The 19,620-nt window shown below is 41.6% G+C and overlaps 1 protein-coding gene across 1 annotated transcript; it reads right to left on the reverse strand.

Annotated features, from left to right (window-relative positions):
* Window positions 1–90: 90 nt before the first annotated feature.
* appbp2 (amyloid beta precursor protein (cytoplasmic tail) binding protein 2) lies at window positions 91–19,204 on the reverse strand. The gene is made up of 13 exons (XM_056374003.1): window positions 18,813–19,204; window positions 14,693–14,781; window positions 13,115–13,266; window positions 12,106–12,229; window positions 10,101–10,269; window positions 9,922–10,011; window positions 9,685–9,752; window positions 9,490–9,595; window positions 8,432–8,556; window positions 7,879–7,964; window positions 6,527–6,717; window positions 5,661–5,826; window positions 91–4,326 (listed from the first exon to the last, which is right to left on the reverse strand). Exons 1-13 carry the CDS (start codon window positions 18,948–18,950, stop codon window positions 4,064–4,066), a joined length of 1,767 nt encoding a protein of 588 aa, XP_056229978.1. The 5' UTR covers window positions 18,951–19,204; the 3' UTR covers window positions 91–4,063.
* Between the last annotated feature and the right edge of the window lie 416 nt (window positions 19,205–19,620).

A 19,620-nucleotide genomic window follows, 5' to 3' on the forward strand; every position in this document is an offset into this window, starting at 1 on the left:
GGTGAAAACTTTACCCTTGGGGAGGGGGGCACACAAACAGGTGCCAGGTCTGCCTCAGTTTAAAGTGTGAACACAAGAGAAAACTGCATGTTGGTGTTTGTGATCAATGATACAAGATTTAATGTTTTTGCAGCTAAACAGTGAAGCAGTAACAAGCCGACAGTGAAACGTCCTCTCGTCACATCAGAGACAGAAGGAGACATCACAGCTTTAATGAGCATTTGTCCAAGTCTCTCAGCCCCCCCCCCCCCCCCCCCCGGCTCTGCGACAACTTCATTCCCTTATATCAGATCACAATGATGATGTTGTCTCCTACATTCCATCATCTGGTTTCTCTGGTTCGTTAATAAAACACTTAAAAATTAAAAATAAATCACATTTCTGAGTCAAAATGTTTTTTAAATGTATTTTTCTTTTTCTTTTTTCCCCCATTGGCCGAACAGAAACTGTGACATCATGGCGAGAAACTGACACTTCAGCTCCAGTTTGGACAGAAAATACTTCATCAGTGAACTTTCACAGGTGGAGATACAGAGAAAAAAATCCCACTAAAACAGCAGCGCTAATAGACCAGAATGCATTGCAACACGTCCAGAAAATGACCTCAGATCAAAAGCAGTCAGTACAGCAGGGGGCGGGGTTAAAGGTGATGGATACTGCCATTATATTTTTGCAACTACTCATTTTTTTTTAGGACAAGAAGATATGTGTTGACTTTTGTAATAAACACTGGACAAATGTTTTCTGTCACCTGGAAGGGGGGGGGGGGTTGAAGCCGAAGCGCCAAATGTGTAGCTGAGCGTATTTTGGGGGGGGGGGGGGGGGGGGGGGGGGGGCTAAGGCTGGACCTCCTCAGCTAGAGCCACTCACTCACATCACTGCTAGAGAGGGAGACGTCCGACAGCACTGAAGCAACAGCAAGGCAAAGCTTCTTTTCTTCATTCATTAAAAACAGCGGGTTCTTATTGAAGGCATCACATTCTCAGTAACTGATGTTCATTAATGCCTGAATTCGTTTTCCAGCTCGACTCTGTTTCCATCAGCTCCTCAGTTATTCATGTCAGGCTTCAGCTCGTGCACCACTTCCCCTCCTGCGCTACTTTAAAGGGCCAGTTCATCCAAATCCTCATCACATGCAGTTAGTTCAGGTTCTGAAATGAAAATCGGACATTTCTGCCTCTGCCACTGAAAGTGACCGGGATCTGTAATATTCAAAGACTTCATTTAAAAAGAGGCAACAGCAACATTTCCTTTTAAGTTTCCTTCCAGTTTTCATACAAAGTTTTTTCAGTTCCACTGAAAACCAACCAAAATGAACAGTGGTTCCCAACCTGCGGGTAGAGACCCCCAGGGGGGTCTCAACCCGCACATGATTACAGAAGAGGATTAGGACCAAGTGAATGTTTAAATTTATTTTATTTTTTTTTTTAGAATTCTGACTTTAAACTCAGAATTTAGAGAAAAATTAAAAGTCACAAATTTTCTCTGAATTCTGAGTTTTCAGTTTAAAGTCCAAATTTTTCAGACTTTTTTCTCAATTCTGACTTTAAACTCAGAATTTATGGAAAAATTCAGACTAAATTAAGAAATCAGAGAAAAATTTGGACCTTAAACTCAGAAATTTTTCTCTGATTTGTAAGTTTAAAGTCCAATTCTGACTTTCTTCTCAAAAGAATTTGGACTTTAAACTCTTTAAATTAAATTTTTTTCACGTGGTGCTAATCCTCTTCTGTAGATGATTCCTGTGACAAGAGTTCAGTAAAAAAACACACAATCCTACAACAATAAATTCTATTTATCTTTTGACAAACTCCGGTTTTTCCTGTTCAGGCCTCTGAACTCTTCGGCAGCCTGAAGGTAAAATCACTCTACACCTGAACTGCTCACAACTTACACAAACGCTCAGAAACACTCACATCACATTAAGCTTTGTATTAAGGGGAAACAATCACCGTCTGATATTAGCTGATTATATTACAGAGGAAACGTCAGCAGAGAAATGAAATGCTAAAGATACGTTAGAGGTCATTTAGACACAGGGGCTGCTGTTATGTAGTTTGTGCACCAGGGGGCGCTGGTGAGTTTATTTTCACACTGTAAAACACCCGGTGTGAGTGACGTGCATCTGGATTTTAAATTTACATGAACCAGATGAAAGGATCCTGATGTTTGGTGAATATTGCACATTTCTGTTTATGAAAATCAGCAGATTAACATTCTCAGATGTAAACATTCATCAGGTGAAGGTTTGGGAACCACTGCACCACAGGTAAGTGAGAGAGCCCTCCTCTTGTGTGATTTGAGTGAACTGGTCCTTTAAATGTTCATCAGACGGCTCGGAGAAGATTTGGCTTCAGATCGTTTCCACTGCAGGGAATTACAAACGTTAAAATCATGTCACTTCATTGGTTGTTGTTGTTTTCAGGCTTGTGTTTCCTCTTGGTCCGTTTTGATTGGACATGAGCACCAAGACAGTTCAGCTCTGAAATGAAACATGAATGAGTTTCCCGCCTCGGAGACACTGACGGAGGCTGATGGAAAAACAAGGTCCAGTAATAAAAAAAAATTAAAAAAACTTTTCATTAATGGGAAATCTGACAGGACGGAGTGGAGAGGAAAGGCCAGATGCACAGGTAGACAGGCTGGCAACACACACACACACACACACACACACACACACACACACACACACACACACACACACACACACACACACACACACACACACACACAATATTGGTCCCCACTGTAGTGCCCTTAAGGGTATAGTAGTTTATTTAGCACTTAAAAGTATGGGTCCGTCTACAGACAGATAACTGCAAGCTGGTGTAAGGCTGGTAGTCATCAGTGGAGCACTTGGGCACCCAGAGTCCTATCTGTGGATACTACACACACACACACACGCACACGCGCATACGCACACACACACACACACACACACACACACACACACACACACACACACACACACACACGTGCACACACACAGATTAACGAGGCTAACGAGCCTCTGTACATGTCGCATCTTCCTCTTTTCACTCCCGTTCGTGTCCCTTGTTGTTAAAGTCACGGTGTCGAGCTGTTCATAAACAAAGAGCTACATTAACATACAACCTCTGCATATAAGTTATTGGCATTTTAATGATGCTATGTCAGGACTAGGCTGGAAAAAAAACAAAACAAAACAAAATAATCTGAAAACAAGACCTGTGAAGTCATGTGTGTAACAACATACCCACTGGTTCAACACATCCCACTGTTTAGAAACAGGAAGTCTGTCTTCATGTCCATGTCAAGCAGAGAAGCCTTCAACTGAAACTTAAGTGTACAATCTTTTGAATTATTTTACTGTACAAGTGTCAAAAATATTCCACAGCTTCTGTCTGTGATCCGCCGAGCGACGACGGCGAAGATGATGATGCTGCTGCTGATGGATGTTTTGTCACAGATGCTGTGATGTCCGTCAGTCCCGGAGAAGAACGCGGTGTCGATCTGTGACGAGTCTCGTGGCGAGTTTCAGAGCGACACTGGCTCAAATACAAAAAGCAAAACAAAACAAAAAAAAACGTCCTGATTCTAAACTGAAAAGAAAAAGGCGAGCGAGACCAGAGAGGAGGAGAGGTCGTCTGTCATCCTCACAGGATGTCTGAGGTTTTCTTTTTTTCTTTTCAATTTTTATTTCTCCCCCTCCGTCACGTGTTCTCTCTCTTTCTCTTGGAGAAAGGCATCCGTCTGCTCTGTGGGTGAAGCTGCGTCAGTCTCAAGTTGCATCTCGGTGGTTTGTGTGGGTGTCGATGAGGTTTGATAACGGTGTCTTCTCTACTTTTTTATTCCATGACTAAATGTGTGTGTGTGTGTGTGTGTGTGTGTGTGTGTGTGTGTGTGTGTGTGTGTACACACTGGCAGCAACCTGCCAATGATGCTTGAATTTACTGTGTGTTACTAAATTCATCGTGTGCAACTGAAGCGTCTCGTCTGGGCTCGTTTCGTGTCCTCACCAGGCTGAAGCCCCACACGTCTTTTTTTTTTTTTTCCTCTCATCCCTCATTAAAAAAAAAAAAAATCAGCCGAGACAGGGGCGGGTGGGACCCAAGCTCTGAGCCAATAGGAAAGCTTGCACCACTTCCTGGGTCTGCTGGGGTGTAGTGTTGACGTCCTCCAGGGCGTCCGCCACGGCGAACTGTCGGTCCCTCAGCCGGTTCCAGTTGGACAGGACGTTGTGATACTCAAACACCTTCTCGTAGTTTCCCACTGAGTTGTAGAGTTTGATGAGGCCTCTGTAGTCGTACTCCAGCCCGCTGTAGCCCTCTCCAAACAGCTTCTTACCTGTGAGTACACAGCAAACATCACATACTCTAATCCTTTCATTACTTACAAGCTAATTAGGCTGCTAATGGCTAACGTAAAGGTGCTATATGCAAGTTTTCTCTGCTGCCAAACGTCGGGGCTTCAGCCAACGAATGTTATAACACGATGTTATAACACGTCCTCTGAGCAGCTTCTTCTTCACGACAGACTGGACGCTACACTGACTCGGTATCAGAAAGTGACCACAGTGTGGCCAGGCTGGAGCTAGCTGTTAGCATGCTAACTGCAGTACAAGAGGTGATAAAAATAGACACAAAACAAGAGTTAACACTGATGTTACTTTCCACCTCTGGAGCTGAGGAAAGGAATAAGGTTTGATGCTAAACTCACAATGTTTCTTCTAGACTGGTAAGTCAACAGCTGTTAATGCTAATGTTAGTAATGTAGCATTAGCAACACTTACATATAACTCCTGTTTTTATATCAGAAATCTCTTTCACATAGTTGCCTGAAAATAACATGGATGTGACTGATTGTGTCACAGAAAAACAACAAAAATAAAAATAAATTTAAAATGCAGAATCTGAATTATTTTGCCTTTGTTTTGTTTTCTTATTATTTATTTTACCCTTTAATATCTTATTTAGGTTGTCAAGCCTGATTGATATTGTGATGTTGTGTCTGTGTTCATTATGTGGTTTGTTTAGTGTGACTTAGTTTGTTTAGTTCAGTTTGATCTGTGTTTTTGTCTTCTGGTTATTTTGGTCGTGTTTTTGTTCAATAATAATAATTTTTCGAGAAGAAAGCTCCCTCCATCTCCATTTTTAAATCTGAGCTAAAGACACATTTTTATTCACTGACCTTTTAGTCTTTGTTATTCAGTATTGTTGTTATTTTCTTGTTGTTGTTGGTCTGTTTACATGTTTCTGTATACAGGATATTTACTATGCCTTCTTTGTGTTTTACATTTGTTTTACTTGCTTTTATTTATTTGTATTAACTGCTGTTTGTGCAGAACTTTGGTGTCAGCTCCAGCTGTTTTTAAATGTGCTCTAGAAATAAAATTGACTCGACTTGAAGTTGACAAGAGTGAGACAAGAGGGCTAGCCAGCTAATTATCAAGGAGCAGGCTCACTTATAATCAGTGTAAATCACCATGGTAACCTGTGAATTTAGCATTATTAAACTGGATCAGGACATGTGACTGCTCCGTCTACTGAGCACTCACTGGAGATACCAAGTTATCTTTTCTCCAGTACAGGAGCCTGACAGGGACAAAAATCACTACATTTACAGGTGATACCCAGCCTGAGTGACCCCCCCCTCCGCCCCCCTCCCCCACCGTGTCTGACCTATAGCGATGGAGCGCAGGTAGAGCCTCTCTGCGTCTTCATACTGGTTCATGTCGTAGTTGTAGAGCGACGCCAGGTGACCCACGGACAGAGCCACCTCGTAGTCCTCGTGGCCCAGCAGCTGCTCCTTGATCTGGATGGCTTTTATGTGCATCTCCTCCGCCTCCTGGTGAAACGGTCACCGGTAAGAACCAGACAGACAGAAACACAGAAGAGCTGGTGAGAAGAGTTTAACAAATCGCTTCCCAATGCATCTATAATCCTACAGAGCAGTGGTTCCCAACCTGTGAGTATTACAGGTGGGCCGATAAATCATTTGCAAAACAGCACAATTTTGGTGAAAATATGTAATTCTAAAAATGTTATTATATAAATAATGTTTTCTGAATGTTAAATCAGAATCATATTACAGAAATTTACCTTTAAATTCCACTCTGTCTTCAAATCTAACTTAAAACGTAGATCTACGTAGGTCTGAAGCACCACACTCATTATTCTCTAATCTTTAATCTTCATCGATCGTTTTCCCAGGAAGAGAAAATAATATTTTCAATTCTTCTCTGAACAGTTTCAGATTCTGGTGGCAATAAAACATCTCCAGATATTTACGGCTTTCAGTCCCGTCACAGTAACTTAATATTACAGCTGCTCTGGATTAAAGTTAGACCTGGCAAGTTACACAGCAGTGTTTGGTCGTCCCATTTTATAAAACTTATTAACATAACAATTAATATGTTAACAAATACACACACACACACACACACACACACACACACACACACACACACACACACACACACACACACACACACACACACACACACACACACACACACACACACACACACACACAGGTCTCTCTCCACCTTGAACTTCCTCATGGACTGGTAGAGTCGTCCTAAGTTGCCGTAGTGTTTGGCCGTCTGGACGTTGAACTCTCCGAAGGCTTTCTTGGCCAGCTGCAGGGAGGAGAGGTGCAGGTCATGAGCCTCCTGCAGGAGGCGCTCTTCTGTCTCTTTGTTGTGGCAGTCGATGGCGATTTCCTCCAGGATCAGAGCTGGAAGAAACAAAGGAGGACGTATTGACTGTTCTTCACCCTTTTAAAAGACACTGCATCACTACTGACACATCTGTCACTACAACAAACCTTTACTCAACACATTTATTTTATTATTGTATTACTGTCAAAGCAAAGTGTGGAATTAAATTAAAGTGTGTTACTGTCCCTGGAAAGCATTAAAACAAGTGTCTGCATACAGTCAGCAGCGACACTTATTCAGTGGCCGCCTCACAGAGTAATTAACTGTTGACTTGAACCTGAACTTTCCCAGCAGTAACACTGCTTTGTGGTTTGTCTGAGGGTCTCAAAAGGTTGAACCCCACTGAAAAGCTCCTTCTCCACTGATCAAAAACCCGCCAACATCTGGCTTTTGTCTGGTTCAATCAGCATTCACACCTGGGTCACATGACTCTGCAGTAGTCACAGGTATTTATCTGCAGTGATGTGATGAACACAACACCCGAGCAAATTTTCACCCATTTTGCTGCCGTGACGTCTCAGAGACACTGAACACACCTGTCACCAGAAACACCTTCCTGTGGGAGTGAAGCTGCAGCTCTGAAGTAACTTTTAAAAACACACAGACTGATCGAAGTAGAGATGGTAGTCGTTCAGACCCCCCCCCCCCACACACACACACCCACTAGACTGCTAGCAAACACACGTGACGCAACAATTGACGACACAGGAAATCAATTTTCTTAATTTCTCTAGTTCCAGGAGCAGAACCGATAACGTCGGAGCTTATCAATACTAAGTCTATAAAAATCAGATCCGAGATCAAAGCTCCAACCTGAGGATGAAACAGATCTGTTTTACCAGTTAGCATGGCGGCTAACAGCTCACTCTCTCTCTCTCTACTGTGTGTGTGTGTGCGTGTGTGTGTGTGCGTGTGTGTGTTTGCACTCTGTAAGTGCGTGTGATGACGTCACTCCCTGCGGGTGTGTGTGTGCTCAGTCTGAACAGAAAGCAAACTCGACTGGCAGAGGAAAAGTCCATTAGCTTTTATTAGCTTTTCTTAGCCGGAGTTAGAAACCTGCTTCTACCTGATAATGTTGGTGTAAAAAGTTTATCTATGAGGCACCGTAGAAGTTGCCCGTCACTGCCCCATTCACACAGTGGGCAGCAGCCCAGCGCCTCCAGGAAAAGCAGCCTTACCTTTGACTCTTTTGGAGGAGGCCAGCAGCAGATGGTCCTCAGGCAGAATGTGAGTTATGATGTCTATGGCACGTTCTGCGTGGAATCTGAGGGACAAACACAGCGACTGAGCCAAACATGGCACACAACTCAGCGCTTGGCTAATGACTGCATTCTGTTCAGGACAAACACTTCTGAGAAAGCCAAGCGCTTCCCATGAACAAAGTTGTTTTGAAGCTCATACATTGCAAAAGCGAATCAGGGTCTCAGAGGTCGGAGCGTTACCCAATTTTGAATGAGGGCCTTTGTCTACAGAGGAGATTATTTTAAAAATGCATAAACATCTCCCACTGGGCTCCTGGTCATCTTTAAATCCGTCTCAGTGTGTAATATATGAGGCTCGCTCCCTCAGCATGCAGCCACATAACATTACCACCAGGACACTGAGTGACTGAACAGACCATCACAGTGTGACTCATCGTCATGTGCTTCCTCTACAAAGGAGCTCATGTCTAAAGTAATTAGCCGGCCGGTCAAGCAGCCGCACTGAGTTTGTGAGATTCACTGTACTCACAGAGCGTTGTCAAACTTCCCAGAGCTGTACTGGTGCACATACGAGGAGTAGGCCAGGTCTTCATGCGCCGTGGCCACGTGGATGTTCTTCCCCCCGAACACCGACTGTCGGATGTCCAGCGCCGTCTGCAATTCAGTTAAGCTCAGTTTTATTTCCCTCCTTGTTAATATTTATACAGTAGTGAACACACATAGAAATAAAACGCTCCAGCTCCAGAGAGTGTGGGTTCTCCCCAGCATCATATGTTATGGTCATGTCGGTTCCTAAATCTGTTCTGTTAAAGTACAGGATCCATCAGAGAACCCCAAAGGTTTTCTTTTGAGTATCAGGCAGGTACACCCCAACGTATTTATTTAATTATTAGTTTATTTATGTTTTGTCTTAGTTATTTGGATTGGTTATGTTTCTCTGTCTGATATTTTATGTATTAGCTTATTTCTGCTTTTGTATTTTTCTTGTTGGATTCCTATAATTTCATTTCCTTCACCAGGTTGTTTCCGTGTGACTCCCTGTAAGATTTCAGATTGGTTTTAAAATGTTATTACTGATTTTGAAAGTCTTAAATGTCTCTGCCGACAGTTACACCTCCGATTTACTGACAAGGTGACACCTGAACCCAGAACTGAGATCTGCAGACGGAGGACTGCTGGACCCCCAAAGGTCAAAGTTCACCGGGTGTTGGGTATTAGAGCCCCATCACTCTGAAATCAGACGCTGTAACTCGTTAACTGATGTGTTTTATTTAGATTTTTTTATCCCTTATTATAGTTCTTACATATTTTATTGCCTCTTTTCACTTACTGTCAGATCCTTTTGCATAATGTTGATTGAAGACGTTTTTTATGATGCCTTTTGACTCTTTCTATGACGCTCAATTTGGATTTTTCTTTTACCTGCTTGTACTTGTTTCTTGTCTATTCAAATGAACTTATTATAATTATTATTATCATTATTATAATCAGATTGATGATGATTCTCATAGCGTTCCTCTGCAGCATGTAACATGAATGTGCAAAAGGTTTTTAATGAAAACAAAGTATGAAGAATAATGATCTTACCTGGTAAATAGCCACTGATTGGCAAATGTTGTCTACATTTAATAAGTAAAATCCATAATCTAGCAGCGTGTCGGAGTACTTGGGATGCTTGTGTCCAAAATGTTCTCTGTAAAGACAAACAACAGACACGTTCAGCATCAGAGACGAACAGAGGAACAGGAATAATGTGGAGACTCGGGAGGCTCAGCAGGTTACCTTGCTAGAAACACTGCATGTTTGATCAGCTGCTCTGCTTTTCTGAACTCCCTCTTCACCACGCAGGCCTGCGACACAGAGACAAGGTCAGACTTTAACAATCAGCTGGGACTGCAGCGCAAAGGATTTCCTGATTTCATAAATGCTGATGTATGGAAGTGTAGACACAATCTGGACACACACAGTGACTTTACAGCATTTTTAATATAAATAAACACCCATCAATCTGGGTGTTACCTTGGAGGCTTGCCGAAGGACATCAACCACGACTTTGACAGGAAGCCCTGGAGTTATTTCCTTCATAGCCTCTATACACCACTTGTACGCCTGTTAGATGAAACAACGAGTTACACATTTCTCAACTCAACCGTTAAAATGATTCTATCATAAATAAAAGACCTTAAAGATGAACGTACTTCGTCATAGTGGCTTTTGGCGAAGAGCAAGGCACAGAGCTCGCCGTACAGCGCTGCCTTGTTGGCCTGGTGGCCATGTTTGGCTAGTTTGTCCATGTAAGTCTGAGCAAGCTTGAAGGTCTCCTCCCCCAGGTGGTACTTACAGTTACCATTGCGGACATGAAGCAGCCTGTGTAGACAAGACGTCACGTATTCATTGTCACATTAAAGGGATGGTTCAGGTTATTTGACGTGGGGTTGATGAGGTAGATATCTGGAGTCAGTTCTTTCCTTTGGCTCTACATTTTCTCAACCATTGAACTTCCTTATTCCTACACATGAATAGACTTACTCCATGAACTATATCAGCTGATTGAGTCGTAAAGGGATCTTTGGGGGCAAAATAAATCAGTGGAAATGTTCAAAATAAATCGTACACAAATGTAGGTTTTTTAGGTGGGCATGTTTTTAGGTCCCGTCCACATCAGCTCATCACTCAGCTGCTGTATCAGTTCTCCTGCTGCTCCTCTAAAGCACACTGACCCGAATCTACAGCAGCTAATACACTGACTGTAGATAAACACCTCACATAACCGCACATCAAATAACCTGAACTCTCCCTTTAATATAGTGTCATATTAACAGTGCCTTAATTTAACCCTCTGCAGTCAGTCTGTTCATTGAGGAATACTATGAACATGTTGTATTTACAGGAGCATAACTTTATTTCTATGGTCATGTAGAGACGAGCTGAGGAAAACAGCCGAAAATGCTGATGTGGGGGTTTCAAACATGATTTAATACACAGCCTTTATTAAAAGAAAGTTTTAAAATAGTGAGTTTATAACATTGATTCATGTTTTCAGTTAGATTTCTAATGAACAGACTGTAACTTCAGAGCTTTATTTCCTCCATCTTCAGCTGTTTTTGTTTGTATAAACATGAAACAACATGTTTTTCTTTTCTAAAGTAAAATGTTGGAGCCTCCGGTGTTATTTTCTGACAGCTTGACACACACTACTCAAAAGGAGGATCCAGAGTGTGTGCAGAACAACAGGAGAACAGCATGTGCAGTGAGATCAGCCCTGACTCTTACCAACCAAAGTGAAAACACAAGAACAGAATGGTTAAATGTAAACAAAGGCTGCTGCGCTCATCTTCATTATGGCTGATAGTGAACTGTTTTCACACAGGAAGTGGAAGGAAAAATGTGCAGCGTGACACTTTATTGATCTGTTACAGCCCCTGTATAGAGAATGTGAAATTTGCTGAGATCCATTAGACTGGAGAAACTCTAAAGAGGTCAGTGAAGACAGAGAACTGGAGCAGATGCTCCTGTATTGAGGCTGCTGATGACACAGCTTTGAAGATGGGCAGGTCAGAATAACCTGCTAAAATATTTCCATTTACTGCAGCCTTAAAAAAACTAGAATCTCCTCCTCGTGGTTGTCTGCCTCCACCACTAGTTCCAGGTTACATCCCCGTTTATCCAGAGTCATATAAAATATTAACCAACAATTTTGTGTTTTTCCAAAGGTCACTTGACCTTTGACCTTTAGCCACTAAAATCTAATTAGTCCACCCTTAAGTCCAAGTGGACATTTGTGCCAAATCTGAAGCGATTCCCTGGAGGAGTTCTGGTGCTATTACGTTCACAAGGCCATGACCTCGTTTTGTGAGGTCACTGTGACCTTGACCTTTGACCTTTGACCACCAAAATGCAATCAGTTCGTCCTTGAGTCCTAGTGAATCTTCATGCAAAATTTGAAGAAGTTCAGTCAAGGTGTTACTGAGATATCGTGTCCAAGAGAGAAAACAATATGGCTGCCGCTCTGACTTTCGCCGGCGCAGAGGATTATCTAAACTATTAGCTTTATTCCACTACTATAACTAAATAATGCACTAAAGTGTCACATTTAAATATAGTTTCAGTGGTAGGCCTCATGTCTGGTCACAGCTGAAGCTGAACCACCTGTTGTGAGGTGCTGGGTCTTATAAAGGAGTCGCCACACACTGAATGACTGACCTGACGCAGCACTCCACGGCCCGGTAGCAATGGAGGACCTCACTGTGGAGCGTGCACAGCTGCAGGCACGACAGAAACACTTTCTCTGCATCTCCATACCAGCCGGCGTCAGACAAGAATCCACCTGAAACCAGAACGCATCAGGTTACTGCACCTGTCTCCAGGTCAGAGGCTCAGCACCAACTGCTGCTGCTCTATTCAGAACAAAGCTCACATTTTACAATATCTAACCCGACAGGTGTTTGTTAAAGGGAGAGGAAAGTTGATAGATGATAACACGGGTTTAATATGAGCCACAGTCTCCTTCATTTACAAAAACAGTGACTGCTATAAGTGTCCAGTCGGCCATGTTCCTGCTCCAACCCAGAGGAAAAGGAAGAGCGACCGACCTAAAGATGGTGATCGAGCTTGTTAGCATGTTTTCAAATGTGAACTGTTCAGCAGATTATTATCCTCAGTTACATCTGGCGTCAGTACAGATGTTGTGATGATGTGACTCACAGTTTGACGAATAAGACATTACACATACACATTTACAGTCTTAGAGACACACGGACTGGAGAAGCCGGGAACTGAACCACCAACCACCTGATTAGTGGAAGACGGCTCCACTATGTTCTGTAGGACAGCAAAGGCTTTCTATTCTATTCTATTCTATTCTAACTACACTGTATGGTATAAAGAAATAAAATAAAAAGTTTATTTACATTATCAAAAAGAAAAAATAAAGCAGTCAACCCAGTTAAACACTGATAGTCCCTCCAATGCAACTCATTGATAACTCATTTGCCTGTTTTGAATTCTAAAGGCAGCATTATTAAATCATTACAGTTGTTATGAACTCATGCTGAATCAGTGCCAGAGGATTTTTTCTATCAGCTAACCCCATGATAACATCACTGGGACGAATGAATGGCCTCCATTTATTCACTCATTGTTTCTCTGTAGCTGTATCTCAATCACTATCTCAAACCGTCTGTGTGAAAGCCCCCACCCCCCCCTCACTTACCCAGCACAAAGCCGAACTGGATGGCCTTCTCTTTGACGTGGGCGTCAGACTCTGCGATGTAGGAGCAGCGGCGGCTGAAGGAGTTCGCCAGGACTGAGGCAACTTTCACGCCGTGGTCCATCAGGGCCTGGAAACAGTGGTGCAGGAGGTGTCTGCAGGCCGAGCACAGAGACGCAGATCACGTCAGTTTAAGGGATGATAATTATTAGGTACTGATCAATACATTGTTTAATAGGTTGTTTACATTTACGCCTCCATAAAAAGACAGCTATCAGTCGTCTGAACATCTGGCCAATCAGTGAATTACAATCCTGATGACTGCGGCTGCTGCTTATCTGCCTGACATGATTCATTCACATTAAAGCTGTCGCTGCCTGAACATACAGCTCACAGATAACATTATAGAGAGTACATCAATAATGCACCTTAACCTGGACGGAGCTTTAACGTTCACAGAGCTCCTATCAAGGTCACATCTGCTCCATATTTTCTTCTTCTTCTGTCTTTTATTTTAAGTGTTGATCCATCAGAAGATATAAAAACCATCTCAGTGTAGTTTTACATCTCCTCTCTCAGGCGTCTCTCTGCAGCTCTAGTAACAACAGGTCGGTGAGCCAATCAGAAGAGAGGAGGCTCTGAGCCTCTCTTCTGATTGGCTGACTGTTTTCTGAGTTATTAAATGAAAAATATAGAAGATTTCAGGTAAAAACACTCAGAGAAACCAAATCCTGCTTTTAGCTGCATTTCCTCTTCCCGTCCACACGACTCCAGAGTTTTCGAGCTCTGAAAACAGAGACTTTTGGAAACGCTGCCCATCCTGCTTTATTTTGAAAACTCTGAGGTGTTGTAGTCTGGACAGACAGAAACTGAGACCTTTTGGAAACTACGACATAGACACCCATGGTCTCTCCTGATTGGGTCTGATCAACATGGATAACACATTACAGTGTTACTGACCTTGTTGTCTTTGCTAGCAGCTGTTGTTCAGTTAAATTCTGTATTTATATGCAACAACTGTCTCTGCTGTTGCTCGTTTGTAGTATTTTTTGCAACTAATGAGCGGCTGAGTCGACAATCTGCTTCCTGTTTACTCTGGCTCGCACATGCCCAGTCTGTGTGAATGGTCATGTATCTATGTGTTTTCAGGTGTGTCGTGTGGACACTGACTGTTTTCGTTTGAAAGTGTCGTTTTAAAAGGAAAACGTAGCGGTGTGGACGTAGAAACTGTGTCTCAACTGGTCGAAGCAGGAAAACCAGAACCAGAAGCAATCAGAAGAGAACCGTTTGGGCAAATAACTTCAGTGTCTATGTGTTTATATTGTAAAAAGAAGGTCATTAAAATACTAGTATCAGGGTTGGATAGTTTTGACAGTGTCGAAGCTCTGGTAAGGTCCATTTATAAAATAAACCATATCCAACCATATCCACTGTTAAATTAAAGCAGTGTATACCCTGGACTACTTTGTTAACCATCTGTTTAAAGGAGCACAGTCTCCAGGACCATGTGTTCAGACAGCTGATGGGTCATCGTGGGCGGTGTCAGGTTTCTGGCTCAGTTTAGTCCCATTATGTTTTTACCTTTTGTCTGAAGCCCGCAGGACTTTAGCAAACACCTCCAGCTCACAGAACTCTCCTCCGAGCTGGCAGAGCCGGCCCTGCTGGTAAAGCTGAAAAGACACAGAGATGGAGGGAAAGATTAGCTGATGATAATACAGATGTCAGCTCTGCCATTAGTGGCACAATGTTGAGTCTATAGGTAACAACTGATCTGATTAAGGACAGTAAGGTGGGGACAGGGCGTCCTATCTGTAACTACAATGGTGGATTTGTCCTATTTTTCATCCTAGTTTCTATTACGTCTGTTTTAAGTGATGCTTTTGAAAATGCCGTCTGCTGTTCAGGAGTTTAAACAAAAAAATTTGCTGATGTCTAGCCTGTCATCAAAATGCGCTGAGCTGGAAGTTGTTATATTCAGTGGCTCTCTATGGCGGGTCTATAGGGGACAATGCCAGTCTCAGCTCTGTCTCTCAGCTGCAGTTATGGGGTTAAGTCTCCCTTAATGTGAGAGTGATGTGAGATTCTGTCAGAGATCGGTTCCTTTCATCCCGACCACAGATGAAGCGTTGACCGCTGACATGTTTTTATTTGGTTACGGTTCCTACAGTTCCTTATAAACTCAAGTTACAGTCATTCACAAGCAGCTATTAACAACAACAACAACAATTTATTCTACTATTGCTAAAATCACAACTCAAAGAAGTGTCTAAGGATAATTTACAATATGTCGTCATTGTATAGGTTTTTAATTACCGTATTAGCCTAACTACTCAAAAAAATATCTGTTCAATACTTATAATAATACTTAATAAGAAGAAGAGGAATGACATTTACAGCGCTTTGTGTTCAGTGCTGATTAGCAAACATTAGCATGCTAACATTCGACACTAAGAAACACTATACATGGTAAATATTAGCATGTTAGAACTGTCATTGTGAGCATGTTAGCATTTAGCTTAAAGCACTGCAGACTGCTAACCCTGCCACTGACCTGAGGACAGCTACAGACACATGCTACTTCATAATATTAACTAATGGTGTCGCCAACCACTTTATTTTACCTGCCAACGATAAGCTTAACTGTGAGGGCGTACCAGATGTTTTTTTATTGTTGTTAAGTTGAGACTAATTAATCAATAGTTGAGCTATTTTCTGGTGGATGTTTTGTAAGTTAATGCTTCTTTTGAACTGGATAATAATGTGTTGAAATGCTATGATCAAATCATGGTCTCTTCTAATCAAAATGATTCAAAGCAGACTGTAATTAAAGCTTACAACATGAGTTCTGTTGGAAAAGCTGGAAATGCTGAAGTCAGTGTTCACAGGTAAAGCGACACCTGAAGGCACCTGGTGTGCAGCAGAAGTTCAACTGTGGCACTGAACATTTAGTGATCACATTACTACAGAAAAATGCATCTTTACTAAAAAGGAAAACAGAAATGAACGCCTCAAGAATCTCATTAGGAAAGTGGTTTAATTAAATGTCGACTTGATGACCGATTCAAACGTCGCTTGTTTATGTTATTTATGTTTTAACTTAGTCTTACCTAATTGATAACATTCTTTAAAGCCAATACTGGACAAAAAAATATGAAGTCCTTCTTTCATAATATTTGTAAAGATTCTCAAAATGATTCAAATCAAATTTACCTTCACCATAAAGGTCAATGGATGAGCACACGATATCGAACCTTGACCAGGTAGAACACATGTGGGGCTACACCTGGCTTTAGCCAGCAACAGCTCCTATCATAAGTGGTAATTCTATTGAGTTATTGATGTTTACATTACACCTTGTGTCTGATTACCCACCTAATTTTTAAAACACTGACAAAAAGTACAAGATAAAGAGGGATAGAGAGAGTGAGAGTATAATGGTGAGAAAGAGAAAGTGAGATTTACAGAATCTTAGAGTTTATTTGGTTTTTCATTGTTGTGATGTCCTTGTATGTAACTGTGTGTGTGAGATGTCTGGAGCTACAGTTGTACTTTCATTTCTCTGTGAACAATGAAAACCAGAAACTATGGCAGCAGGCTCACACAAAGGTTTCTCAGGTAGTAGTACATCTCTTTTATACAGTCCCTCTGTCGTGGTTTATGATTACTGAATAACACAAGCCCAAGAACTGCAGTAATATATAGTATTACCACTCCACTCAGCCTCTCTGTCTAACTGTGCTCATAAAGGTGTTGCACACAGAGGAAAGAAGTCACAGCCGATGGATCCACCGTCAGTATTTTGGCATTTAGCTGAAGCTAGGTCACAATCTTCACATTAAACATGCGTCCAGTTTACTGCTGCAGTCGGTGCGTTGTAGTGTGGACAGACCGCGTGGTCTCAGATTTTGGGCTGTACAAAGGTCGATATCTGCACAGAGGTCCAGGCAGACCCTTGTGGACTTGGACAGGTGATAAAATGTACGTCACACGGACCCTCGCGGACATGCGGATGTGGAAACCATGAATTGTTGGCAGTGCAGGTGATTTAGGGTTGTCAGTACTATCCATCTGTCAGTGAGTCCTGACAAGATAGCAACAAACTCTGGCACCATGTTTAAGAATTTATATAGTGCTTGTTAAATCATGACTTCAGGACAAAACTTTTTCCAGTAATTAATGCATATTTAAAATTTAGTTGGAGGAGTTTTATTTCACACTGACATCCCGTCGTGGGAATGTAAAACCTAAAGTCTTTTTAAGGAATTACTTACTATTATTAGTGGCTTTTTTAAACATGTATGGAGCCGCTAAAGACCAGAAACATACCTAAGACTGAGGATACAAAGTTCATGTCCTCTGTTTTCTTTCTGGGAATTTGAGCATTTTATCACTTTGAAGTTTACGGTTTCTATTTTCATTCGTTTACAGTAGATCATCATCAGTGCTTTGACAGGTCCTGCCTCACTTACAATCATGGACAAATCTCTCCTTCACCTTAGAAACTATGCGTGGAGAGGAGGGAAAGTGTAAAGCTGCCCTCCAGCTGTCTGAGAAGTGAAATAATTGATTCAATCAACGGTTGGAAAAGATCTGTTTTTGTTTTGATTTTGATTTTTGCCGCCAAAATACAGTGTTGGTGAATCGTACCATCACAGTAAACCAGTAGGTTCATGAAGCCCGTTTGTCACCTGGGTTTCTGCGAGTCACATAATCACATCTATGGAACAGGTCCCAAATCTTTAGCACACAAATTAATAGCTTATTATTCTTATGAAATGTAGTGTTTTTCAGACTGTGAGCACAATAATGTTATTCTTAATAATATTGATCTGGAGCTCTGAGGAAAACAATTACACATTAACGATACATTAATAATACAATTTACAGAAATTTTACTTTATTTGTAAATAATGAAAATGTGAAAACAATAAAATAAGTAAGTTTTTGGTGTCTGTGATCCAACCACAAATGTCAGTGAACATGATAATTCAGCTTCTTTTTTTACCGCCTGTGCACACCAGTGTTCATGACCTTTTATTGACAGGTTTGGTTTTCCTGTGGCTGAAGAAACAGATGCTGCATCTGAAAAGCAAGCTGTGCTCATGATCTCAGTATTTCTCAATCCCTGGCCACGGCCCAGACTGTGGCTCAGAGGTAGCATTGTTTTTGTCCTCTCATTTCAATGTGCTAATTAACAGAATTAAATCTTATTCTCGATGTGATAACTGCAGTTTTGTGCTCGCCGTCTGTCGGGCTTTGACAGCTGACTGCTCGGAAAAAGCTCAGATGTGTTGTAACAAGTGCGTTTCCCTAAAGAAAGGTTACTATTAATAAACCGGGGCAAACAATCATAGACAACAAGAACAACACAAAAACAGTCAGCTTACATGACAACACGCACACTATTCATTTTCACGGTCACTGATGTAATTAGCCACGGGATCAATGAAACAATTCAACATACGTTCATTATATAGATTCACATAATGGCTGTGTTTGGATTTATAAAATACAGACCGGGCTGTTTAACTGTTAGCGTTAGTTAGCTAGACCGTAAAAAGCAGTTTTTATCCTCCACAGCTAGCGTAGCGTTATCGATATTCAGCTAACTGTTAACGTTAGCAGCTGACACGAACTCGTACAGTCTTGGTGGCTGTTAAGATAAACACACACACACAGCCTGTTGACTGACACGTCTTACCTTATAATAGACATCAAACTGTATGTTTTCCGGGAGCGAACGTATGTCCCTTCTGGATCGGCTGTAGTTGTCCACCACAGCCGAGATAGCCGTGTTGTACAGTGTTTCTGGGATCCATTCGAGCTCCACCGCAGCCATGTTGTTTTCCCTCTCCAAAAAAACCCCAGCAGCTACAGCCCTCCCCAACTCTGCCTACATTAGCTACCTTACTGCGATTAAAGCGCGTCCTCCGCGGGTCCTCATACAACCTTCACCCTGAGGCGAGGACACAAATATCCGTACTATCAGTAAGTCACGGCTACAACTCTAAAAACCTCCGTCTAACGTCCATCTTTCTCCTCCATCTCCGATCACTCGTCGACCCTACAGCAGTTCCGTGCCCCCGTCCCGACGCACACATTCACTGGCTGACGCAGTGACGTAATTGTGCAGTCGATGCTAAAAAAAATAAATACAAATAAAATAAAATAAAATAAAATAAAATAAAATAAAATAAAATAAAATAAAATAAAATAAAATAAAATAAAATAAAATAAAATAAAAACTTTATACTCAAAGAATAAAAAAATAAGTTTTGCTTTAGAAGGATTGAGGATGATGACATTTTACATCATTAAATAACTTATATACACACACACACACACACACACACACACACACACACAATACTATTGTTATTGTGTTTATTCTCTACCTCTGGTGTTTCTTAAAGGGTTGTCATTTTATATATGATATGCACAGACCATGTCCATTCAAAACATGAAAAAAACAGAAATTCTGGTTAACGTCTCTTCAATATGTAAAACAT

The sequence above is a fragment of the Seriola aureovittata genome, chromosome 4 (genome assembly GCF_021018895.1).
Source record: "Seriola aureovittata isolate HTS-2021-v1 ecotype China chromosome 4, ASM2101889v1, whole genome shotgun sequence".
Taxonomy (NCBI): domain Eukaryota; kingdom Metazoa; phylum Chordata; class Actinopteri; order Carangiformes; family Carangidae; genus Seriola; species Seriola aureovittata.